Source organism: Ictalurus furcatus, chromosome 1 (genome assembly GCF_023375685.1).
Source record: "Ictalurus furcatus strain D&B chromosome 1, Billie_1.0, whole genome shotgun sequence".
Lineage (NCBI taxonomy): Eukaryota > Metazoa > Chordata > Actinopteri > Siluriformes > Ictaluridae > Ictalurus > Ictalurus furcatus.
The window spans coordinates 20,768,252-20,796,110 of NC_071255.1; the positions used below are offsets into that span (position 1 = coordinate 20,768,252).

General features: G+C 41.7%; 1 protein-coding gene across 1 annotated transcript; it reads right to left on the minus strand.

Moving 5' to 3' along the window:
• On the minus strand, positions 1–27,683 carry foxo6a (forkhead box O6 a). Its single transcript, XM_053631824.1, has 2 exons — positions 26,947–27,683; positions 1–2,315 (listed from the first exon to the last, which is right to left on the minus strand). Exons 1-2 carry the CDS (start codon positions 27,418–27,420, stop codon positions 726–728), a joined length of 2,064 nt encoding a protein of 687 aa, XP_053487799.1. The 5' UTR covers positions 27,421–27,683; the 3' UTR covers positions 1–725.
• Between the last annotated feature and the right edge of the window lie 176 nt (positions 27,684–27,859).

The window sequence follows — 27,859 nt, forward strand, 5'->3', positions numbered from 1 at the left end:
GTTAATGGGCCAGTGAAGGATGTTGGGCCAGTCTGGGCTGGCAGGGGAGCTGAACCTATCGGTGAGAAAAAAAGGTGAGTGAGTTCTAACATCTCTCACTGAGAGAATTAGAGTGAGAAAGAGGGGGGAGAAAATAGGAATCACCGCCTGATTGTTTTTATTCCAACAGAAGTGATGTCCATAAGGTCGTTCAAGAAAATAACTATCAGAAATTCCACCCAGTTGAAAAATTTGGACTTTTCAATTGGTTTATTATGCAAGCTGAATAACCTCTTTGAATAAAAAAAATCTGTTACATTTTTCTGCATACTGGACCCATAAGTGAATGAAACAGGCCAGCTACAGATACTGCCATCCAGGCAACAACTCAACATTGTCAGAGTAAGAAATGGATTTGTTTTACGCAGTTAAAGTGCTCAAGCATTTAATTTTGACTGGAGAAGAAGGCAATGTTGGGTAACACAATTGAGATTGTCATCACGGTTCATTCGGCAAGAGCAAAGGGTTAACATTAAGCAGAAAGAGTCTAACAGAGGGCCATTTCAGAAAAGAAACAGAGATGAGCAGGCAGAGTAAGACAAAACTTAGAAACTGAAACTATGGTTTTTCATCTTGATTTTTGTCACGCACAGTGCATCTCCCTGGAAAGGAAGCGGTGCGCCCTGCTCTAAGCAGGCCTAAAGGTAGTTTGATCTCTTATAATGTTCATAGGAAAGCATTGCTTCTTAGCCAGGCACCCAACTCTGGTTACTGTGGCTCTGTTGTGGGCCTGCAAGTCCCATGCTCATGCCCATGCCCATCCCAACACCCATCCCCTGCACCAGAGAGCAGTCAAAATTAAAGTCCATCTCCTCTGTTGAGTCCATCATGTCATGGAGGAGAACAGACTCAACATCACAGTCCAAGCTGCCATGGAAAATGTCCAGATCTAGGTCTGCTGGTAGCCGCTCATGAGGGTAACCATGATGGGGTTGGTGGTACCCTTGGTAACCACTGCCTCCTCCCCCCATTCCCTGAGCTTGATGGTATGGTCCATCAGCCACTGCCTGCTGGTGTGGACCTGGGTATGTGGCGCTGTAGCGGGGGTGAGGGTGTGGGGCAGTGGCTAGGTGGCAAGAGTCCTGAGAGATGCCCTGCATTCCAGCAGGGTTTGGGGGCAGTGTGGTTGAGGCAGGAAGGTGTGCATGGGCTGGAGGACTGTACAAGTATGGAGCTTTATGGCTGTATGACTGCATGTGGCCACTGATGGGTTGGGCAAGGACAGCATGGCTTTGAGGCTGATGGTTCTGGCCCAGTCTGTGACTCATGCTGTGATTCATGCTGTGGCTATGAGTGGGGTTATTGGTTATGCTTGAACCAGAGCTGTGGCTGTGTGATTGGTTGAGACTGTGGTTGCTGTTGTGGCTGTGAGCAGGGTTACGATCATGTGTGCCATTGTGGGTGTGCCCAGAGTTATGGTTATGACAATTGCCCACCATACTGCTGGAAGGAACCATCATGGGCTCATGGTCCTGGCCAAGTATCATGTCCTTAGCACAGTACTGTGAGCCTCCAGTAAGCAGACTCTGCAGGGTGTTTGTGCCTGAGTAAGTCTGCATGTTGCCAGAAAAGCTGGAGGCCTTATTTTCCTGGATAGTCTGCAATGGTGTTTGATGGCACAGCATGCCCAGGCCTGTTTGTCCATAGGCTGGGCTACTGTAGGAGCCCTGAACTTTTGACCCACTGCTGTAGTGGTAGGGAGGGCGCTTGTGGCATGAGGGCTGTTGGTGGTGGTAACCTTCTTCCAAGCTGATGGCTCCGGTGAGGTCCGCTAGCTGTGGCAGTTCCACAGGTGGACAATGTGCCACAGGCGAGCGAGTGCTGGAGGGACTGGGGTAGATGTGTGGGGAAGTGGAGCAGGACAACCTACCCTCCTCTGGGTTTTCTAACTCCTCCTCTACCATAATGGGTGACAGACTCAATGTGGAGGCTGCAGAGCTAGTCCGAGAGTGGAGATCAGTCCATGCCTCAAACTCCTCCCCAACACCTGTTGGTCCTGTGACAGGCTTCCCTGTTGGACTAGCCTGCTCTGGGGAGCCATGAAATCCCTGCCCCACTGTGCCTACCACTGCTCTGCCTACCACCTTCTTGCGGTTTACACGGCCTTTGCACTTCAGGTACTTAGTGCTGTTGTCCATTGAGACTGCCCGTCGACGGGGAGCTTTCCCAGCCTTACTCCCTTCAGGGTTCAGCATCCACCAGGAGCTCTTCCCCGTGCCTTCGTTCTGCACCCTGATGAAGCGGGTGTGGAGTGACAGATTGTGGCGTATGGAGTTCTGTATGTGAAAAGACAAAAAAAGAAAGGACAGATTATTAACATCTTAAAGGAAATATTATGATTTTTTTTCACTCATTCTGAACACATGGAATTTCATAGAAGCAGTCATCCTGCAAAGACTTCATTGCTCAGTTTCTTTGTAGTGCAGCTATTGATGACTGGCTGACATGTATTCTGTTTATTGACTGAGTTTTGTCTGTGACTAGGGGATTCCTCCCTCAGACTGGTGTGGATGTCAGCTAATCCATGGTTCAGTGTGCTTGGCTTGGGTTGTGTTTGAAGCCTGTGCCAGCCTGGCTCATCGCCAGCCCCCACTCCCAGTCTGAGAAAGGAAATATGTTGAGTTGAGCCAGTGCTGACTGCAAGTAATAAAGTCAGACAAATCAGCCTCTTACTCTTGTTCTATCTGCTTTCCACATCTCACCCTCTCTCTACTCCTCTAACCTATATTTGCCCCAGAGAGGCTCCTTTCTCCCTCACATTCAAGTGACTACATTCTATTTTATTAATTCTTTATCCAGAGCCAAATAAATTGAAAGAAATGCACATGCTGACAAGTCACTTTCCCAAGTCCAAGTCAGGTCTCAAGTCTCCAAGCTGAAGTTTGAGTCAAGTCTACTGTCTTTAGTCTTGCAATTTAGTTAACACTCAAACTGTTAGCTGTAGGTTGCACAGTAAAACAGTAAAACACTGCTCTACTATATCTAGGGAAATCACTGAAGTGTACATATTAACACTTATTGTGTGCATGCACTGAAATAATTAAATTGACCATATTTCCATTTGCTAGATATAGGGCTAGACATACAACATTACTTGTTATCCAACTGAACCAACCTGGGAACCTTTCTGGGTGTGTCTTGTAAAAAAAATACATTGTCAATGTTGCTAATTTGATGATGCATTTATTGCACAAATCTGGCAGAAACAATCCGGCATATAAAAAGTGTGCAACATTTAACTAGTTATTAAAAAATAATACTCTTAATTGCTGATCACTTATATCACAACCAATCTGCATGTTTCCCACATGTGCTGGGAAGTGATTTAACAATAATTGTTTCAACTTATAGTGTGTGTAGCCAGAAAGACACATTTAATAATGTGTTTTCCCAGAAAGCGAAGGAGTGATGATTACGATATAAAATATAGAGACATATTCTAAATGATTTAAATAATATGGAATATGTTTCCATATTTTATTTAAAAATCTCAGTGTATGCATGTACTACCAAGATGTGGTTGAATGAAAAGACCAAATAAATAAATAAATAAATAAATCAGCATCTCCTGTCAGGTGATCGAAGAATGGCTCCTCAAGGTAGCACCTCCAACTGAGTAGGGTAACCATGGAAACAGGGTAAACGTGAACACAAAATAAAGCACGAATTTGTTGTGGGGTTTGCTTATGAAGAGGGAGGAGGAAAGAGTTGCTTTTTGAAGCTGCACCTGAGCTCCCCACAGCCTTTCATCAAGCAACCAGGCCTGTGGTAGGACTTGCTCAGAACATCAGCAACAAGAGAGTCAAAATATCATTACTGTGGCACTACAGGTTAAGGTCCAATTGTCCATCTCCACTATGCTAATACTATTCATGATGATGATATTCATTGACTTAATCGCATCTGAACTCAAAATATTTGTCTGTTCTATCATCTCTGCCAAAGACCAAAGACCATCATGATTATATTATTATTATTATTATTATTATTATTATTATTATTATAATATTTTCTGTTGTGCCTCATGTACTGAAACAGTTATGCTCCTTATGTTGACTGTGACACCTGTCTGTCATTCTTGTGCTAAAATCTTCTAAATCATTTTGCAAGCTTCTTTCTGTGTGTAGAAATCAGACGATCAGAAGATGAGTCAGGGGCTGTTTGGGCATCCCAGACCTCTCACACCCCAGAAACTGGCAATCAGCATTAATCCCTGCTCCATTCCACATAATCCCAGACAATCATAGTCTAATCCTAGTTAACTCATGGGCACTCCCAGATAGGTGGATCCCACTGTTAGGGCTGAAGTGCATGCCCTGCTACCTTTGTGATTCCAGCCTATTGCAGAGAAGATACTATAATGTGCAGAAATGATGATGATGTAATATAAAATAATCAACTTGAAATAATCAAGTTCTTGAATGCTACTAAATTGTTTAATATATTATATTTCTTAATGTAATAAGTATAGCATAAACGAAACGAGATATATCACTCAATCTGTGTACAAAGGCCCACACACTCCATTTACATCCCTAGGGAGCAGGTATAAGCTAAGTATCAGCGATGCTTCCCACTGCTATTAAAAGAGAGCTCAGAGCCTATATCAAGGGCCGTAAAATCAGAGCCTTCACCTATTTTCCCACCAATAAACCACTTTCAGACACTGTTAATTAACTGCATGCACACATACACCAGTGCCTGACAACACAATCAGGAAACAAAGAGACTTGAGGACAGCTCTTGCTCAACTGAAAAACGAGTCCAACATCCCAGTTGGCCCTTTCTGAAAGTGTTTGAACTCGGTTCTCATTAGGGACTACAATCCTGATAGTTCTATTAGTGATGCAGCTTCCATCTCCACACCTCCTCACCCAAGTCTTCTTTGTCATAAGATTAAGAGCTTAAGACCTACTAACCTCCCAGTCTGACAAGTTTGCACTTTTTTCCAAAGCACAGGTGGCCTTGGCACTAAATGGGCTTTTCCAAGAGCATGCATATGTTTAGAGCCAAAGGTTCAGACTTCCTGTTTCAAGAAGCCTTGCTTTGTACCCATTATCAGAACAGAGAATTAATCTCTCCCTGTCTTCCTCTTGTCCTTCTTTTCACCCATTATGTACCCTATTCAAATAGATTCCTGCTCAATGCCACACCCCCACCCAGTTTCATCTAATATTCAGAATGGGAACATCAACATTAAGAACGGATTCAACCAATTTGACAAAAATAAAATCCAGTTTTTGAGAGCTCAGGGTCAACACAAAATAATCATCAGGAAACACCATGACAACAAGATGGAAAGAGTTTTCAATGGCTGGCCTGAAGGAGGCCCGCTGTCCTGCACTTTTGCCCTAAATGTTTAAACTATGCAGGACAGTGAAATCCATGCCATAAGAATAAAGACGGTGGCATGAAAGGAAATTCAGTCACCACTTCCCTTGGTTGTATTCACCAAGAGCCAAGATGAATCTTCTAGTGATGATCACATCTACTCTATCAGACAGTATGAAGCTTTGCGTGAGATCTGTGACAGTACCCAGTTCACAAGCTTGGCTGTGTGCCATCTGCCCCTATGCCATTGCTTCTAGGCAGGCACTCAGCCCCTTCAGACTGGCATAGAGGGCAGATGTGTGGGGGATGGGGTGGGAATGTGAGGGTACAGCTTGGGGTCCACTGTGAGAACCATCTAAGTGACACAATGGAGTTGCCTTCCACAAATACCACTCCCTCCCGCTTCAATCTGCTACCTCCCACTGTTAACTCAAGTGGGCCCATGAAACAGGTCAAACTATTTAGGTCCAACTTGCTGGGTATATAATCACAACTAAAAGAACAGCCTGATGAGATTGAGACAGAAGCATGTAACAAAGGAATGAAACCTCTCACTCAGTTCAGATAATATTACCACACAAAAGAAAGTTGCTATACCATAACACACAGAGCAGCATCTGCCAGACAAGACTAGGGATCTTCAACCAGTCATTATTAAGCCATTTCATATGTCATCAGCCATTATATACAGTACTGTCTCTCTATACACCCCATTAGTTTGATAAGCACCAAGTGTGTGTGTGTGTGTGTTGTGGGGGTGAGGGTACTATTAACTGCATTTACTGTGAAATGTTTTCTTTTAACAGCAAAGACAGGGGTGGGGTGGGTGTATGGGGGCAACTTCATGCAAGAGGTTTTGTTCAGCACAGGAATGAGTTTTGTCAGCAAAGCCTGTCTCTAGGCTATTGATGGAAATTAGCAGCGGATAAATATTCACATCCTGTGATTGATGTCACGGCTGGGCTTGTCCCTTTGAAGGAAAATAAAGAATGCAGTGGCACACAGATTAATGGAAACTGGGGGGTAAATGTATTCACACGTTTCTCACAGGGAGGGGGATTCTGACAAGGAGCATAGAAATCCAGACTTCAGCTCATGCAGTTAGCACAGTAACCGAAGGAAAAAGAATTTGCCTGTTCAACTGACAACACAGCATACACAGACGAAATATGTAAAACATGTATCTAATCACCAAGAGATTAAATCAATTAGTTTAGTTAATCTGCCAAAATATTATTTACAATTTACCATATATTATTATGTGGATAGGAAAGCTTGAAAGGAATTGTCTCTAAAATATACGTACATACAATCACATCATCTGGAAATAACACAATATTCTCAAAATTCTGTGTAAATATGGTGTATTTAAAGGCAGAGACAAAAACGGAGATGCACATGTCTGCCAGCTCTGTGGTCAGAAACTGACAGCCACTCTGCTGTGAGGGTAATGGGGTTGGTGGGTGATTCCTGCTTGGTTGTGTGATAATTGCAGAGCCCAGGCTGTGTTTCCTGCAGGCTGGGTGGATGGCGGGTGGTTGGGTGTGGATACAAGCCTGCGTGGGCTGAATGGATAAAAATAGCAGTGCCAGCTTAGCTGAGCATCTGAGAGCTGGACAGGGGATCGGAAAATCCCCCACCCAGCACAAGAGTAGCCATGCTTTATCTGTGGAACAGGGCAAGGAGCAACCTGGGATCCTCGCATCTTCCAGCCCAGTCAAAATCAGCTGGGTGTGCATCACGAGCGCAGTATGAGGGCAGCTTTTCCAGCACTGGTCTGCCAGATCACGCCAGACCTTCCCTCCACCCCCCAGGGAGTATTCACACAACAGGTGCAGGAGTGGTACACCTGTGGGAGCTCTTGATTGCTCCAACCATGTGCACACACACATACACACGCCCACACACCTTCTTTGTGAACTCGACTCACATTTTCCACAGTGCTTGCCATATACCTTGTTAAGTCGTGCACATTTTTGAACAGGTTTTTAACTGCAGGATTTTACAAGGAAAGGCTGTAAGTAAGTATCAGTGCACAGCTCTGTGTATGTGTATATGTGTGCGTGTGCAAGGTTGGTCTATTTAATAGCCCACAGGCAGTGTGCAAGGATTTGATTATATTGCAACCTTCATCTGCCATACACATAAAAATGGACAAGCAACAATAGGACAAATGCAGGCAGCCTTTTTTCCTTCTCTCTCATCATAATCTCATTTATAGTCATAAGAATTTCATTTCCCACATCCTAAAGGTCAGCACACACCTCTGATCAGACTTTAATACAGATCATTCTCTGGGTTTAATTTAATTTCACCAGAGCAGGAAACTCATTTGCAAGACATGTGTTCAGCATGCAAAATTTATACAATCACTGATTTAATTGTTTTAGTTTCAGAGCTTGGGAATACGCTGTTGCAATCAGACGCTTGGACCCCCTACATTTACACGCACTCACGCACGTTCAATCTATAGTCAAAGACTCAGGTAGCTAGATGAACTCAAACCCTTATGAATATGTGTTTGCAATTCATTCTGATGACTTGGCCAGGCAGTTTTGACTCCTTTCAAAATCACCTTCTTAGAAATAAAGCAAACCTAGGAGCAGCATACAGGCATGTTCACACATGCAGCTGATGACCAGGTCATGCATTGGTGAGCAGCAAACTCTGCAACACAATCAACATATACATGCACACACAAGCCTGGCACACGGGGCACACTTAAAGGAGAAGTACCCAGCGACCAGTTGCTAAGGAGACCCATGGGAAAGGGAGGGCTCTTGTTGCCATAGCAGCCAGTTCTCTCCCATCCAACTATCCCTCCCCAAGGGAGTGACATGGGGGAATTTGGGGGAAGGGAGGCAGACCAGGGGAGTTTACTTAAGTAAAAGACATTTTGAGAGAGAGAGAGAGAGAGAGAGAGGTGGGAATTAAAGGTATACTGAATCTCCAAGTACATGATGTACAATTCACCATCTATAACAACATAAAGTATATATTAACATTCAAGTTCATACAGAGATAGCTGAGCAAAAATAACATATTAAAAATTTAACTGCAGATAAATCTTTATGATACATTGGTAAAGTATTTTATTTGTGAACCCAAGTTAGGAGAATGATCCAGTAAAAAATACATAAATAAAATGCATGTACCAACTGATAATTCTCCCATCATTATCAATTACTGGTTTTAATTTCAGACACTTTAATAAATACCTTGAATAATCTCTGTTTCTGTTCCATGCTCATACAGCTCACACTGAGAGTCTGAGTTGATCCCTGTGCAGTATTCAGAGCAGATCTCTTGAAGCATTTTCCATTCCTATTCCTCTTGAAACAGGATTTCACTAAGTGATCCATGACAATGGCATTATAAAAGCTAAGAATGGCTAAAAATGATCCTTATTCGAACTTCTTCCTTCTGGCAGATGCAACAAAGCACTGAGTCCTAAAACAACCAGATATAAGAACAGTTTCTTTCCAGTGGCTGTTCAAACTCATTAATGGAAATGGGCCTTAGAGAACATTTTTAAACTCCAGTACAGAATCATGTGATCACCAACACTCCTGAAGAACCTTCTTTTCTTTTCATTCCTGTACTGTGTAATAACTTACTTTTATACATAGATTGTACAGAACATGTTAAAGGAACCCTGTTCTGGCACATCAGTTACACATTAGAAGGAGTTACCTCACTGCTATCAATCTATTGTTGTCATTGTTGTTTAATGTTAACTCACACCTCCAGGGTCGGGGGTTCAATTCCCACCGTGGCCCTGTGTGTGCGGGCATGTTCTCCCCGTGCTGCGGGGGTTTCCTCCGGGTACTCCGGTTTAAAAACAAACAACTTCCCCAGTCCAAAGACATGCATGGTAGGTTGATTCGCATGTCCAAAGTGTCCGTAGTGTATGTGTATGTGATTGTGCCCTGCGATGGATTGGTACCCTGTCCAGGGTGTACCCCACCTTGTGCCCAATGCTCCCTGGGATAGGCTCCAGGTTTCCTGTGACCCTGAAGGAAGGATAAGTGGTATAGAAGATGGATAGATGGATGTGTGTATGGATGTTATGTTGAGATGAATACTGAAATGCTGAGTTATAATCTTTGTACAATCCCAACAAATGGTTCTCCAAATTAAAAATAAATAAATAAGTTGGAACAGTTGGAGTTTCTTTAGTTCCTGTATCAGATCAAATAATTACATGTTAAAATATTATAGGAGACACAACTCCCAATTTTATTAGACTAATAGTGTGTGATAGGTGCAGTGGTCAGTTGACTCTGCTCTTCTCATTCAATACCCCAAGACCAATTTTGGGCTCATTGATAAGTCACGTATTCTCAAACACTCATTAAGTATGACCTAATCAGCATGTCATGATAATGACACACTTGGCTGTTAAATCACAGTGATTAGATAAAATTTCAGATTTCAACCAGCTGGTCCAAAGTTAGTAGAGGCTGTGAGAAAGATAGGGGATAGGAAGGAGGAAGGAAAGAAAGCAATTATTCTTTATCCGTTTAAAGACAAAAAGTGGGGGAAATGAATAGATACCCCTCTTTAGCCATTTGTAGACACAAAAAAAGCCCAATTAAGTTACTTTGTGTTAAAGTCTTTTGGTGGGAGTGGAATGAGGGAGAGAATGAGAAAAAGGAAGAGGGGCAAAAGAGTGTGGGACCAGTAAAAAAGAGGCCTGTATGATATAGAGGACAGAGATGGAAGATGGAAAAGGAACAATAGTGAGAGAATAAGTGAGAGAAAGAGGGTGAGTGAGTAGATGCTCTATACTCCAAAAGGGGCAATTGGCTCTCAGCTCCTCAACAGGAGCTGCTAAAATATTAATGTGTGCTGCAGCCGCAGACTGCTGAGTCCAATGGCTTAAGTAAAACTCTTGCTCTAATGAGAGGGAATGTGAATGGCTAATGGCCCCACAGGAGCGCCTGATGGAGAGGTAAAGGAGATTTGGGTGGTGCTTTCAGGAGGCGGGATATGGATGTTGGGGCATGCTTCGACCTTTTACAGTCTCCTTAAAACTTAATAAGGACAGTCTTATTCCTGTCATCTTATGCTGCTGTAACCCTTTATCCCCCAACCCTCTTTCTCCTGCCTCCATTGCAAACTTCCATGCACACAGTATTCAAGAAGCTTGAATATGAAAAACAATATTGTTCCTGAATTAATTCTAACTGATTATCTTACAGTATAGACAGAGGGACATCTGGTCTTATGTCAGCTCTCCTACTATTTCCTGAACACAGTCCTTGACCTTTATCAGAGAAGAGGTAGGAAAGCATTTATGAAACTTGCAAAACTCAGTCCTGGTATGGTTTAAAAATGACAAGGACAAAGAGAATAATTGATGTGAACCACTGCTCTTACATAGTATCTGGACCACCTAGTGGTCCGTATGTTGTCATCAATACGATAAGCGGCTTAAGACCATAGATTTCTGTTCCAATGTTCAATGTCATCATTAATACAATGTCGTGGACTAATGTTTCATATGGATGTTTTAAGGTGATGAACAACTACACAGAACAGCTATGTGAGACAAACAGGTTTATTTGCGTATGTTAAAGGCGATTCATGACATGGCGATTGCATCTTTCTTGGTGCTACCTCACTGATGTAGCATCAACATCTCCCTCCAATAAAACACAATGGATGATTTGAAGTGTTAGAATACAATGGACAGTCTGAGAACAGGGGTAAGTTGAAGAAATATATTTTGCAAAAGCAAATGTATGTACTATTGAGGATTATCATATTAATAAAAAGATAATGATTCAAGTCCAAAAGTTAAACTGACAACTAATTCTAAGTTTTGGATTAGTGCCACCCTCCATGTGTGAGCAAGTTGCAGATGAAGTACATGAGGTGCCTCAAGTGTCTCTGCAAAGTATTGTGATTATGAAAGCAGGATAGCTTTCTTCTATAGTACAAATGCACAGCAAAAAAGAAGCCAGGAACATACTGTATGTAAAGTTGTCAGTGAATTATATTTAATTATGGGAATATATAAAGCAGGTGCAATTCTTTTTTTTTAGCAGAATAAATCTGAATGGAGATTAGACTGGATTCTAGTAGCACACCTATCATACATATATTGCTTGATTTTCGATCTAATTGGCTTCACAGATTCAAGAACGATGGCTTTTAAGTTCACTCAACTGGTGAAAATAAATGTTTTGCAATACTTCAGGGATTTAACTAAAAATTTCAGGGAGGCAATTGGCCTAATTAGTCATTTGGTAAAGAGTTGTTTGTTTTTAAATCTCTGCACAATTTGACACCAAACTACATCACTGACCTCCTCTGTTCTCATTCTACAGAGCTTCAAGATCTACTTTTAACTTTTCCAGGTAACCAGGCTTTACGTTTTTTATATAGGCATCCCTTACATTTGACATTTTTAAATTAAATTTAAAAATTTATTTATTCTCCCAGGGTTTGTAGTATACGCCATAGTAATGAGTCTTCTGTTTTGTCCTGTCTTTTAATCTGTAGTTTTGCCTGTTATTGTTTTTTTTGTTGTTGTTGTTTAATTTTATTTGCATTTATTTAGTTAATTGGCCTCATGATGTTGTACAGCACTTTGGCTGACACTTGTTGTCTCTAATTGTGCTATATAAATAAATGTGATTTAATTGATATTGAACTATACTTTTGTACAGTTAGTACTTTTTGAATTTTGAACCATTATCTAAAGTGAACATGTCTGAGATGTTTTCTGTGATTACATTATTTTCACTAATATCTGGCGTTATAATATGATGCATATAACATTCACTATGCATGACACAGTTTGACAGATGGCACAATAAAGAGAGTCGAAAGGAAGCTTAGTGAAGAATGACATACTTCCAATTTCCCAGAAGCGAACTGAGCCACGCGTAGGAGGCCTCTGATACATCTGGTCCTAACTGCGCAGACAAGGGCAGCAGCAGAGCTGGGACATGTGTTGAGTATGAGCAGCTCTGGATTATGAATATGCACATGAAGCATGGGAACATGGGTTATTTTATAACTATCATGTCTCTCAATTAGCATACAGGCCAAATCAGGATTAGGACATAGGGGCCAATGGATGCGGGGTCCACACGCGCACACACACACAAATACACGCACGCTGGAGAAAAGAGTTGCCACGACCTAAATTCAAACCTTCTGCTTATCTCCTCAACTGTCATGCAGTTCAGCAGGAACCAAGAGCCTTGCTGTGCCACAGACAGGAAACAGGTGGAGGCCATTACCACATCTTGGTTATAAATGTACATCAACAAGCAAGCTGAATAACTTCATAAGAACTGATGTTATGAGGCATGCTACTGGAATTGGTTGGGTCAGGGCTGTGCATGTAAATTCTGAGCAGGTAACACTGGTGTTACAATATTTCCATGCGACCTTGAACTAGCGAAAGAAGGTGACTGGCACTGCTGGGCCCATGAGCAAGGCTCTTAACCCTCAACTGCTCAATTGTAAATAACGTTGCTCTAGATAAGGGTGTCAGCCAAATGCGATAAATGTAAATGTAATACATGATAAACACGTTAAAACTGTACAATTAGTCATTTTAAATAAAAGACAACATCAGCTTATTCAGCCTCTTTTTTTATGTTTATTTTGTGATTATGTTTTTTTCTTTTCACAAGGTTGCCCAATTTTGTGCTTCTGGATACCACAGGCAAAAAACTTTTGATCTTTTTGACTTTTTTAAATGAGCCAATTAGCCATCCCGCTGCCACTCAGGAATATATGTATAAGACATGATGTTAACATTAATACTAGCATTATTATGGATTGCTTATCTGGTTTCCGAGGTTGTGAGAATCATGTCATGACTCATTGTCACAGTGTGTCTCTTTTCAAGGTTTCTTGCCTAACCTCTCTATTACAGAACAGGAACACTCAATTTTGTTGTCATTAACAGCACTCAAGGCATTATTGAGTTTGAATTCTAGATTAGCCATTATTGAGATTTGTTCGGTTATACATGTGAATATGTTTGAGAAATGTTGCTCAATTTTGCAGAACCCAAGCAATAGAAGAGTTTATAAGTTACATAATTGACTACAACTACGAAGAAAACTAAAGCTGTAAAATACATCTGGATGAAGAGCTCCTTCACATGGGTGCAAGTTTGACCTTTTATGCATTACCACAGGATGAATTTCTACTAACACATATAAACATGTGATAATTTAGGTGGCTTATTGTCTCATTGACTTCAATTGAATTTAGAGCATGAGTATTTTCTCCAAAAATGTCAGGTCACTGTGCAGAATTTTGGTGTGAGAACCATTACCATAAGAAAAATAGGAGAAAGGTGAAAGATCTGCATATGCATGTCTCATTTTATATGAGAGAATATCAAATCTGCTGTCTATGTTTAGTTTACTGTTCAGTACTGTTTCTTTTATCTTTAAGTTGACCTAATTTTCTAATATTTGGTAATAAGTGTTATGTTATTATTAGTTTCTGTATTTGTGATTGAGTACTGCTGACTTCTTTGTTTGATATGATTACCATGATGAAATTTAGGATAACTAAGGTTAATCTGACAACATGTCTGTGACAATAGATTATATTAATTGTTGAATTTATAATTAATGTGTTCTTGTAAAAGCTTATATCATTCTTATGTAATTGTTAGTGCTGATTCTTGTTACATAAATTAAAAATAACTTATTATTAAGTTATTATAGTTCTTTTTGCATTAAAGTCTGTGATAGAGAAAATTTTGTATATCCAAAGTGAGTTACAGCCAATTTGTCTGGTATAGAGATGCTTCTCACTACTTGCATTATAATTAAATCACCTCTTCCAGTGTGTTGACATATCACAGTATCGCAACAGCGCCTAATACAGTATTGTCATTAAGAAACTGGGGAATTGGTCAATGTGTGTGTGTGTGTGTGTGTGTGTGTGTGTGTGTGTGTGTGTGTGTGTAAGAATCGTCTTCTGGCCAGCGACTGCAATGTTTCCACTTGAGTGATACTGTCAGTGGGCATCACTCAGCCTGGCCGTGTGGCAGGGAGTGTGGATCATTAGTGCAGATGGATAGGGAGCAGAGAGGGGTAGCAGGAGGAAGAAAGAGGGGGAGACACACATACACAGAGAGAGAGAGAGAGAGAGAGAGAGAGAGAGAGAGCGAGGAGGACTGGAGAGGAGGCAAGCTCCTTTTAATATCTAACTTGAGAGCATTACACACAGAGCTATGCACTTTCCTCTCAGTCACGCAATCATCACTCTCCTCCCCTTTCACTTTATACTAGCCTGTCTCCACCACCCATTTCTCTTCATCCCTTTATCCTATCATATAAATCACCGTTCTGAGCTTACTCCAAATCACTGCTTCCTGTGACTCTCTTCTTCTCCCTCTCTCTCCCTCTTTCTTTCTACTACCCTTATCTCTGACTTTGCTTGTTTACAATATTTTCTCTTCTGACTCACACCCCTTGTCTCAATTTGCTCTTTGTGGTGCTGAGAAGACATTCCAAAACCTACATCTTGTCTCCTGTAAATCCATTTAGTCTCCCTGTCTCTCTTTGACTATGCTAAATATCAAAATGAACACAATTAATAAACATAATGGCTAATATTTTCATATATTACTAAACAGTCAAATGAGCAGAAAACAGCCATCTCTCATCACAGTGGTCAAATCCATTCAAAAGGTTTTATTAAACAAAGTTTAAGATCTAAAATTACACACACACACACACACACACACACACACACACACACACACACACAGAGAGAGAGAGAGATAGAGAGAGAGAGAGAGAGAACAATTAGCCATAATTAAAACCACTGACAGGTGAAGTGAGTAACACTGATTATCTCCTTACATAGGCAGCAAGTGTACAGTCAGTTCTCAAAGTTGATGTGTTGGAAACAGGAAAAATGAGCAAGCGTGTGTGACTTTGTGACTTTGACGAGGACCAGATTGTGATGCCTAGACGACTAGGGTCTGAGCATATCCAAAACAGCAGGTCATGTGGGGTGTTCCCGGTATGCAGTGGTTAGTACCTACCAAAAGTGGTCCAAAGAAGGACAGAGTCATGGGCATCCAAGACTCATTGATGCACATGGGGAGTGAAGGTTAGCCTGTCTGGTCTGATCAAATAGAAGAGCTACTGTAGCACAAATTGATGAAAAAGTTCATGCTGTCTATGATAAAAAGGTGTCAGTACACACTGCACATCGCAGCTTACTGCGTATGGAGCTGCGTAGCCGCAGTCCAGACAGAGTGCCCATGCTGACCCCTTTCCACTGCCAAAAGAGCCTACAATAAGAACTGGACCATGGAGCAATAGAAGAAGGTGGCCTGGTCTGATATTTTCTTTTACATCATGTGGATGGCTGAGTGATTGTGCGTCCTTACCTGGGGAAGAGATGGCATCAGGATGCACTATGGGAAGAAGGCAAACCAGGAAAGGAAGTGTGATGCTCTGGGCAATGTTCTGCTGGGAAACGTTGTGTCCTGGCATTCATGTAGATGTTACTTTGACATGTACCATGTACCTAAACATTGTTGCAGACCAAGTACACCCCTTCATGGCAATGGTATTCCCTAATGGCAGTGGCCTCTTTCAACAGGATAATGCACCCTGCCATACAGCAAAAATGTTCAGGGATGGATTGAGGAACATGAAACAGAATTCAAGGTGTTAACTTGGCCTCCAAATTCCCCAGATCTCAATCCAAACAAGCATCTGTGGGATGTGCTGGACAAACAAGTCCGATCCATGAAGGCCCCAAGTGATCAAGTAAAAGAAGAAAAGTTAGAAAAAACACACATGTATATTCCCTTTCAGCTTCACCAGCATCATATGATTCAGCAGGTACCAGAGGACAAGCAACTGAAGTACATTTTAGACACACACACATATCAGTACAAACTCAAACAGCTTCCGGGTGAACCACTGTTTCATATGTACTCTTCCTAGTTCATGGCAGCACAATACTGATACTGCCCTTATTCCATGCCCTTTTGTGCTATATGCCATCATGGTTTCATACTTAAGAATGAGCACGCACACAAAGCAAGCACACAATGAAATGATCCTCCTATCTGAAAACACAAGCCTTTCTTCTGAGAACTATATTTCCCCATCAGCCTTTTTGTTTGAATCACTTGTGAGAACTGGAGAATTTCTTCACTAACCTGCTTGCTTAGGGAAGATAGATTAACATTGCACAAATGCATGCTGCCATTCTCAAGCCATGGCCTTCCCTACATAATGGAGACTGTGCATTCCCAAAATACCACTCTTCCTTACAGCTCCATCACTTCATGCCAATCACCCATTTTGCGCTTAATCGCAAGGCCTTCCTTTTATGAGCTGTTATTGCATTCATCTAATTATTGATTTATACTGGAAGCTTTGCAATCTGGTTGTCTGGTGTACAAACCATGCACATTTCAGCCAGTGGGTGAGTGCCTGTTGGGAGCAAGTGTGTAGATGTGCCATAATGTGTGTGTGTGTGTGTGTGTGTGTGTGAGAGAGAGAGAGAGAGAGAGAGAGAGAGAGAGAGAGAGAGAAAGAGCTCACTAATGGATACACACTTGATTTGAAGTGTGCTATTTCCCTCCTTCTACCTCACCTGCAACTCTATCCACATCCCTCTCCTACTATTTCTTCTAACTCCACTCTTCTCTCAACAGGAAAAAAGTGGTAGGAGCATTTGGAAGCCTAGGCTAGTACCCTGCTCCAAAGCAGCAGTCACCTCCTGGCAGTGTGGAGGGTGAGACAACCCCAGCCCTGACCTTTCTAAATCACTGAAAACGTGAGGACAGTAGAAGGCTGCAGCCAGAATCCCTGAGCCTGTAACACATGCTTGCTCTCTGTCACTGTGCACTACCAGGTCACCAACGCACCCTATCTAGACATAAACTGAGGTGCATCTCAGGGGTAGAGAGAGAGAGAGAAAGAGAAAGAGAGAGAGAGAGATAAAGAGAGAGAGAGAGAGAGAGAGAGAGAGGGAGAGAGCACTGAAGACTGTGCACACTGTCAGGAGCTGTCCATAAATGTCACTCATGAAAAGAGGTGGAAGCATAGCGAGACATTCGATGCACAGTAGGTTTAGGGGTCTCGAGTTTGCACACTAACCAGCAGACAGCAAGAAGACATAGAAAGCAGTGGAGTGAGACTGAGAGAAACAGAGCGAGAACTGGGGGGAATGAAGGAGATGGATGAGTCAGGGATTTATAGATTCTTAGAGTGCGCAGAAATAGTGAGAAGAATGCTAAACGAGAGGGGGAAACAAATAAAGATGAAGATTTGGAGACTGAAAAGTGTGAGGGGAAAAAACACAGGAGACTACAAGCCTAAGAAAGTGAGGGAGAGAGGGAACAGAAGGATGAATAGAGATAGCGAAAAACAGGCTGGGTTCATGACGGGCTATCTGTCGTCTCATAGTTTAGCGTTCATATGGTCAGAATATTAAACATATGCTCAGATACTGACCTACTTTCATCCACAGTGACACTCAAATCCACATAGGACTGCCACGTCTTAACCATCTGACTCACCGCCATGTCCCCCCAATTACTCCACCATCACCCTGGCCAAATAGTGACCTACTGCCTAAGCAAAACACTCCTGCTACCTAGTGACTGCATTAAATCCTTAAGAAGCAAACCCTGTAAAATAGTGAAACCACAGTTGTGTCACTTCCAATGGATTACACCTTCTATGCCAAAAACTGTCCCACTTATAATAGGTCTGACATTGGCTCCTACTGTGCTCCCTTACCCAAGTCTGACCACATGCCACATCCACAACCCACTAGTCCTGCTAAATATTGCTCCTACACATCCATAAAACAAAATCAAACTGCTTGCTACACAGAATAGAGCAGACTTTAAAAATACCATTTAGAGGGGTTTGGATGTTGTGGGTGATAGCAATTTTACAGCTGTCCCCAAAATAGCAAATCTTGCTATAGATATGTGGGATCTGGTGTTGAGTAGTTTGGTTTGTATTCAACATTCAACATATGGCCACCTTAAAGCAATCATGAAAGTTTACTGGATATTTACCAAATGTTTGGACTTGCTGGCCAGGAAAGTGAATAGTTTGTGGACCAGACACTTGAACCAGACACTCTATTTTGGTTACTCTAAATGTGCTCCTAGCCAACTATTTTTATTTATGTGGCTTACTTAACACAGGAGTACAAATCTGCATCTATACAGCAAGCGTCAGGTCTAGGATTATCCGATAGTTCTTGTGTCCTTCCTTGCACATATTATCTTCAACCCAGGAGAAAGACCAACATGAACGCAGAGTCAGCAGATGACAAGGGTAAACAGTTCTCATATTAACCACAGCCAACATGCCCTCCCTTGGCCTGCTCTCTACCATACAGACTGACATTGAGATGTCACACTTCATATTCCTCTCCCACTCCTGCAACTGGAGTACAGGATCTGAACTGATGCATTATTTCTGCTCCAGTTAAGCTGCTGCGCACATAATCAATGATGCCTGATCTGATGGAGTCATAGCTGATCCTAGACCAGAGCTTCAGTTCAGGTATTCTTATGAACCCAGGTTCAGAATTTCACATAACATAGGAGAGCTGCACATCACCTTGGCGAGTGTGCCTAGCCTTCCTAAGCCTGTCAGTATGCTTCATCTGGAAAGGAGAGCAGCGTGAGATATGGCACTCTCTAAGGCATAAATCACCTCAGGTTCCTCACAAGACACATTAATAGCCATCAATCAGCACTCAGCAGCATCCTACGAGCGAAAGCCATGTCGCTGGGTCTGAATCAATCCACACATCTCAGCGCGCTCCCAAATGCATGCTGTCAAGCTGCTACGATCATTTCACACTTTCTCAGATTTCCACATTCTTTCCCTGATACATGAGTGTTCATGTGAGTACTAACATGCTGATAATTAGAACCTAGCTGGCAATGGGTACAGAGAAGCTCAATAATGTTGTGCGTGGAATCTGAACTTTGGTAGACTCTCAACCATTGTGATTGAATTTGAGATGCACTTGTACTTAGTCATGGCAACACTGCATCTTGTGCAAATTTTGAGCCAGGAATGCAGAGGATTAAAAATTCTGTGGATTAGCATGACATGTAATTTCACATCTACATGAGTAGCTGGACTGATTTTGTGGACGTCTGGGAAGAAAGAATGGGAGTCATTCCATCATTTCGTCTCTGTAAGAAGACAGAAGAATCTGTAAGAAGGAACAAGCTGTGATTACCTCAAGTCTAAGTCAAACACTAACTGAAGAACACAGAAATGTTACATATGTTACATATGTGAGGCAATGTGGGAAAACCTGCTACATGTTGCTTCTGAAGTAACATAACAAATTAAGTAAAAATAGCTATTTTGACAAAAAAATATGTTTTTTTCTGTTGTAGGCAAAATATTTCTGCTCTCTAAATTTGGCTAGAACACTTTTAGAAGATAATAATAAAGCTAGCATAATAAATGAGGTTGGCTAGCTAAGAAAACAATAAAGTATCTTAAGAGTAAATTATTGAAATGTTAGAGCCTCAACTCTCAATGCTGTAAATATTTTTTGAAAGAGTAAATCTGTATATGATGGGCCTCTTACCATTTTGCAATTTAAGTCTTGAATATTCAGATTTAAACAATTAAGAATTAGTAGTACAATTCTTTCTACTTCCTAGCGTTATTCCCGCGCTATGGCAGGGTCCGCTTCAGCGGATAAATGGTCCGCATATTTGATTTGGCCGGATGCCCTTCCTGACGCAACCCTCCCATTTTTATCCGGGCTTGGGACAGGTACTGAGTACAACCTCCAGTGGCTGGGGTTCCCTGCCCGGGAATCAAACCCGGGCTACGGAGGTGAGATAATTAACTGTCCTCCTATCATTTACACCATGTTTGATTGCAAAACTTGTAGGCTAATGCCCACGTATTCAGCGCATCAATTAATAGTTAGTTATGTTTAAATAAAATGACTCAAATTAACTTAATATATATTATGTCAATTGCTTCTAGATACAATCAATGAATGTGTTTGAATTTCTGTGGGTAAACAGACTTCAAATCTCAGTCTCAGAGAACTTTTAATTTTAGAATTACAAATAAATTAAAAAGGTCAAAATTTTACCGTGTGAACTGTTTTCATAGGTCTCCACGCATGGGCTTGAGACATGCAATAAGGAGAATATGCTGAAGCAGTATATTCCCTAAAGTGCAAAGTATCTTCACTATATGATTCCCATACACATATATGTAGAAAATCAGGTCAAGAAAACACACACACACACACACACATTTTATATATATATGGACTTGATCCATTTGTTTGGGTCAACCACATTAGAATCCGTTTTGTACATAGCACCTAATTTCAGAAGACTTTTATTAATCGGACAATTGGCTGCTCAGTCATTTATTTGAGTTGAATCTGAATGAAGGATTTATATGTAGTGCATGCTGTTTATTCTCAGCAAAACATCAATTCTTGCAGACTATCAGGAGGCTAAATCAGAAACTTAGACAAAATATAAGGTTTCTCAAAAGCCTGGTGACACAGTTATCTATGATTGCAAATAAAATATTCTCACTTGTGAGTACCAAAGACAGCAGCAGGATGAATTCTTAAGTGTATGAAAGCACCTTAACTGCTCAAAATTTTGTACTGTATGTGCTAACATAGTGCTGAGGGGGGGCTTGAACATCATTAAACATGTATTTAACTTGAGATCTTACTGAATACAAGACTTAAGAAACTGAATACAACCCAGAAACAAGCCAAAAATTGCTCCATTCCAGTTCTGGAAGAGCATCACCAGAAAAGATACTAAGCATCTGTTAATCCTAAAAGTCACAGATTTTATTCGGTTATTGATTAGAATTACAACCAATTACTAAACACAACCATTTTATTTAATGCTAATTTGTTAATTACTAATGACATCATAATAATGGCCATTATGTATAAAAAGGACTGTGATCCTTATATAGTTGTACAATAATATAGATACCGTCCAATTAGAAAGAACACTGTTCATTTTATCCTCATAGGCTTTCATTCCAAATCTGCATATATGTATATAAATTTGAGTGTGTTCAATGAGAAAGAGGTAGAGAGAGAGCAAGAGAGCACAGCGTGACTACAGACTGCCTGAGTGGAGCAGGCTGCCTGCAATTAAGGTGAAATCAGGGAGAAATCTGCACTGCCTTGATAATGAGCCTCGTCTGAATTATTAACGAGAGTTATTCCCCCAGGACCCAGTCTCCCACTGAGCCCATCAACACACACGCACATGCGCACACACACACACACACACACACACACACACACACACACACATACATATACACACACACACACACACACACACACATACAAACATTCACATGAATACAGGTGCACACACATATACACACATGCACTTACAGTGCCTCTGTCTCTCACACACGCATAGACGTAGGTAACAGCCTACTCAATGGACCGACAAATACATAGACACACACAGACAGACAGACAGACAGACAGACAGACACATAGACACACACACACACACAGACACACCCAGACACACACACAGACATACAGAGACACACACACACACATTGTGGCACATCTAAACACTTGCTCCCGTCAGGCACTCACCCACTGGCTGAAATGTGCAACCTTCAATATCCACAGAATGCCCACACACAAAAGAAGCCTTCAAGACCAACTATGTGAAAGGTCATGATAAAATCACAGACGGAGAGATGGGAACCACAAAAACATTTCAATAGTTCACAGAGACTTCTACATGTAAAACACAATTGCACTGTTTATCTGTCTTGCATGCAATGTGTCCTTGTATGTTAATATATACATATACATAGATAGATAGATAGATAGATAGATAGATAAAACAAAACACAGGTTTATCAAAAAAAATCTTTGTTAAATATAGGTGTGCAATAATTAGTGAAGGGCACTGTATATGTTCTGTCTGCTTGTTATGCATAGGCACACACTTTTTAAATGCCCTATACTTTCGATTTCTTTAGATTTCTAAATACAGATTTTACTCTAATCCATTTTGCACCCAAATCCCTTTAAGTTGCACCTAGTCTGAACATATACTGAGGAGCAAATTAAGGCTTTATTGAAATCATCCACCTTCATAGACAGAACACCTTGTCCTTGCTTCTTATCCAGTTGAAACATTTCCTGACCTCTTCATGGCACCTTTCAATAGAATAATGTTTAAAAGTTTACTGAAGTTAGAAAGTGAAGAGCATACAGCCTTTTCATAAGACGTCTGGAATCATCAGGATCTGAGTGATGGTTTGGATAACTGGACAGATCTTTCCAAACTATTCTGAAGCACTACATAATTTCTTCTCTATGACGCCTCACACACTCCTGCCTGTGTGTGAGCAGGGTAAAAGGCAGAGCTTGGGAAAATAATGTTAAGCGCTAAGAAGCAAACTGCACTCAAGGCCTACACTTATGGCTCTGTGGGTCCAGTGTACCTCAGGGTTCTGCGTACAACCATCTGGTTGGCATGTGCCCACACATTCTTCCTTTTGTTGGTCTCTTGGAATTTGCGCACAATGCAGTTTATTCTCCTCACACATTATAACACTTCATATACAGCAAGTGAACAAAGACAACTTGGCCAAAACAGTCATTACAACTTAAGCACCCTCTCCAAGGTCAACCCTCTCTGCCTGCCTGCTTTCCATCTCCCAGTTACTAGTATGGCTGCACTCTAAGCTTGGCATGGACATGTGTTACTCCATCCACATTGTGCTCATAAAGTCCTAGTGCACCAGTCCAATCCAAAGAGCCAGAAAAACAGCACCAAATCTAAGGAGACACATCAAAACCTCACAACACACACCTCCAGAGCAATAATTTTAAAAATGAAGGAAGAAGCAGCAGTAAAAAGCAGCAATCAAGCTGTTTCAGAATGCAAGAGCAAATCCTGATCAAACAATCTGTAAATCCTGATCCTGGATCACTTTCTGCACTGCATTTCTTAGTGTTTGCACCAATATTTAACGTTCTAAATAAATTAAAGCTAATAAGTTAAACCTAAGCAGAGAATGGTGCATTTTATAGAGTCTAATCTAGTCAAATTACTCACAGATGAAATATGCATGAGTAACTCAAATATTCTATGACTACAGAGAACAGGGATTTGAGTCTGAGTTCTGCTCTGGCTCTGCAACATCCTGTGTAATCTGTGCACCATGTGTGGCTTTGAAGACTAGTGAGAAGCCATGTGAAGCCAGGGGCTATGTGTCATGGCTTGGACGAGTCCAGTTCAGCCACTGATATTCCCCTTTGAGCACAGTATGTAACCTCAGTAAATGACATAATCGCAATGTAATTACACTCACCAGAAATTATATTTCTGTTTCTCACTTAGATGCTTCATCTTCATCATTTGTCAGCTCTGCTCACTAGCACCAATAAAATATGGATAAGACCTTAGCTTACTTTCTATCTTTAATCTTTGATTCCTGCCCTGAAGAATGAGCTTCAGTGCTTATAGTTTCACTCACGCACACAGTGTAACCACTTCAGAGTGCTAAGAGACCATTTACAATAATTGTTTTTATCCATCCATCCATTTTCTATACTGGGCCAAGGGGAACCTGGAGCCTATCCCAGGGAGCATGGGGCACCCTGGACAGGGTGCCAGTCCATCGCAGGGCACCATCACATACACATTCATACACCCATATATACACTACGGACACACTGGACATGCCAATCAGCCTACTATGCATGTCTTTGGACTGGGGGAGGAAACCGGAGTACCTGGAGGAAACCCCCACAGGACGGAGAGAACATGCAAACTCTGCATACACAGGGCCGCGGCAGGAATCGAACCTGCAAACCTGGTGGTGTGAGGCGAACATGACTTGTATGACTTGTAAATATTACACCATAAAGGCATGGACTTCGGGTTATGGTGAACCAAAATAGCAAACGCAAGATCTACACTGAAAAACAATAACGTATATCCCATATATCTCTTTGCATCATGTCTTTCTGAATTAGATTTAGAATCATAACTCTACCAATTAATAAATATTATTATATCAATAATAAAATTATTAGAATATTTAAAATAGACTCCTTATTCCCATCAGTGTTTCAGTGTTTCCTTCTCCTTCTCTCACACTCTTTCTATTCTAACTGACTTGCTTGCTCTCATTTTGACAGACTGCATGCAATGGCAGGCTGCTGACCCTTTGCACTGCTGGCCTGTGCTCATACCTAAAGACACGTTATAAATAACGCTCTCGTCACTTCAGATTAGAGCGTCTGACTGACTGCTTGGCACATGCTCTGACCTGACTTGCAATCCTCTGGCACCAGAACACCAGCGGTCAGACACTCATACACTTCATCACTTGCACGCTCCCTCTCCCTCTCTCTCTCTCACACACACACACACAGTTAAGGCAATAATTTCAGATATTTGCAAAGAAAGAAATCACAGTACACTGCAGCAAAAGCAATTAACTAATCTGACACTTGCATTCTCACAAATATCCACAGCATTTTCTTTCTTTTAAATACTTTCCTTCACACATGCACTGGTACACACAAAAACAAAACAAAAAAAAACATGTGAGCAGCACATAATCCGCAGCGATGGCATGCTGTCACACTGATCAGAGGATCCCCCTACACATACGTCTACAGAATACGACACCACTTCCTCAGCAGTGTCAGTAGGGCTCAACTAACACATGGTCAACATAATTACACCACCACAAACAGAATAGTAGTGGTTCAGTGGTTAAGGTTCTGCACCAGTAATCCAAAGGTTCTGAGCTCAAATCTCAGGAATTCCAGAGAGCCACTTTTGGCTGTCGAAAGCGCTTTGCTAACCTGTAGGTTTGCATAGTCTCAAACTGTGTAAATGTAACACAAACAAAAGAGAAAACATGTCAATCTGATGTGGCATGATTACTGGTACCTATACACAAAAATACACCTGACCTACTAAACCAGAGCACAGGGACATAGGTCAAGTTCGTAATGAAATTATTTAACAGGATTTTTTTTCCATGGTAGCAATGTCATAATATGTACTTTACACTCTTAGGGTCCACACGGTCAAAGAAAATAATCCAGAACCTTCTCAGAATGGCTTATTATACTGTTATTTGCATGCTGTTTTTAAAGGCATTTTCAAGTGTTCTTCTTATAGTGAATATGGTCCACTGCCTCTGAAGTGCTAATCATACATAAACTGCCACAGAAGGATCTCAGGGAGTAATTTGGTGCTATTTAACTAAGATAGATTATCAATGATAAATCACCAATGAGTTACTCATCACAAAAAGGGAGTGTGTTAGTCAACACTACTTAGGAAATGCCAGTTTGAATGGTCCCTACAGTATGCAGCCTATATGTCTGTGTTTAGGGTATATTTTTGAAACACTATTCCTATTTTTTCTACCGGAAACCGGGTCAAATCTATAACTGAGCACAAGTGTGCTTTTAAAAGCATGCCTAATCACCTTCATTACCTGGGCTCAGGCTATGTCTGGACAAGCTCTAAAAATTGCTGCAGTAGTAGACTAACAGTGCTTGTGGTAAACCCCTTAATTTGCCCTTACGCAAGCCTGCACTGGGACAGTAGTGCTAAAGATATGGAGGCCACTCTGTGGTTGACTAGTACAGTGTCTTGTCACAGTGAAGGGATAATGGAGCTCAGACACCTGTAGACACACCTCAGCACACATTATTTAAACTAGATAACCTTACATCAGACCCAGGTGCCTAAGCCAAGGAAACTACAAGTCCATTGAACACTTATGGGTTTGGAGTTATGCTCAGGTCTTTTTTCTTCCCACAGCCCACAGAGCGGTGAGCCACAGTGCAGTGGTCATGGTTGGGTCTTCAATGCGCATTTGTCTCCCATCAGTGGACATTTTCAGAACAGTCAACCTATCACTAATGTTTGTTGTTTTTTTGTTTTGTTTGTTTGCTTGTTTGTTTGATTGTTTAATGAATGGTTTGTAGAATTCTTAGTATACTGCTTAGTCGTCCGCTATAGTTGGCTGTGGAAATCAAAATGTTTTAACATATGATCTAAAGCAAACAAATGATGCTAAAGAATAACAATGATAATGATGAGTATGCTTTATTGTAGTGTAGACCTGGACCTCTGAAACTAATTATTAAGACAAAAAAGACTACACGTGATAAATAATTTGTAAAATGTGTTCAAGTAGGGCAGTGTGATGTGTGTATGTAAGAATGACTGCTAATGATACTCCACAATACAATGAGTATACTACCGCAGGAGTCCCAAGCACTTCTGACACTATCGTTGTCTTTACAAAATATTTTTACTTCCTGAGCATCTCAGTAATGCTCAGGCAGATCAAGCGACAGACAAACTTCTAGTGTTCTTTATGCTTGATGTTGGAGTAGCCTATAAAAACTAACTCTCTTAATAGACTAAGAGAGTAAGGAACAAAATACAATACAGATGCAAGCCCAAAATGCAGAATTCAAGAAGAACGTGTACTTGGTGCTTGTACCCTAGTAAATCTGCGTATGCGTGCACGTGCGTTTTACCTTCCATCCGGCCGAGCTGTTGCTGTCTCCTTTATCTTTGAAATAAGGTACGTATCGCACCATCCATTCGTATATCTGCGACAGGGTGAGCCTTTTCTCGGGCGTGCTCTCGATGGCGCGGGTGATCAGGTCCGCGTATGACAGGTTCCCCCACGCGTTGCGTCGTGAGGACTTGGCTTTGCGCAGCTGCCCGGCGACATCGAGTGCAGCGCCGCTCATACATGGCAACGGCGTGGCTCCGGGTTCGCGCTTCACCTCGGCGGGGTTCACACTCTTCCTCCCTGATCTGCACGGCGGGCCGATCTCGGCTTCCGTCTTCAGCAGTGGACAAGGAGCTCCGTTGAGCTCTACGGCCGCGGGGAAGTCCTCAGGACACGGCAGTGGCCAGGTGCACGAGCGAGGCCGGCTGCGCGGCTCTAAGTCCGAGTCCAGGTCAAGTGCACGCGCATCCAGCTCCTCGTCCTCCACCATCATCGTCCACAGCAGTAAATTCGATGGAAGCGTGACTCCGCGGCGTCCACACTATCCGACACCTGAGCCGAAATGTCTACTTCAGTGGGAGGACAGTGAACCGGCAAGCGAAGAAACACGGCATCTCCAACTGACAGCTCTCAGAAACCGACACGTAGAAACGATCTTCGATTAGACAATATTAGACATTCCATTTCCCCCCTGCTAAAATGACAATACGAAGAGTTAAATGAATCCACCAAGCACATTCACGCTACAGTCAGTCCAGATTAAATGCACTCAGTGATTTGAAGAGCTTTGTAATCTGTTTGGGTTTTTAATTAAACCGGCTGCAGCAACAGATGATATCTATGATGCGACCAGGCTGTGATTGATCCTAAGCGCTCTGAAAAGTTGCATCTTTACTTTCTATTAAGAAGGTCAAGTGTGGAGAAGTCCTCGA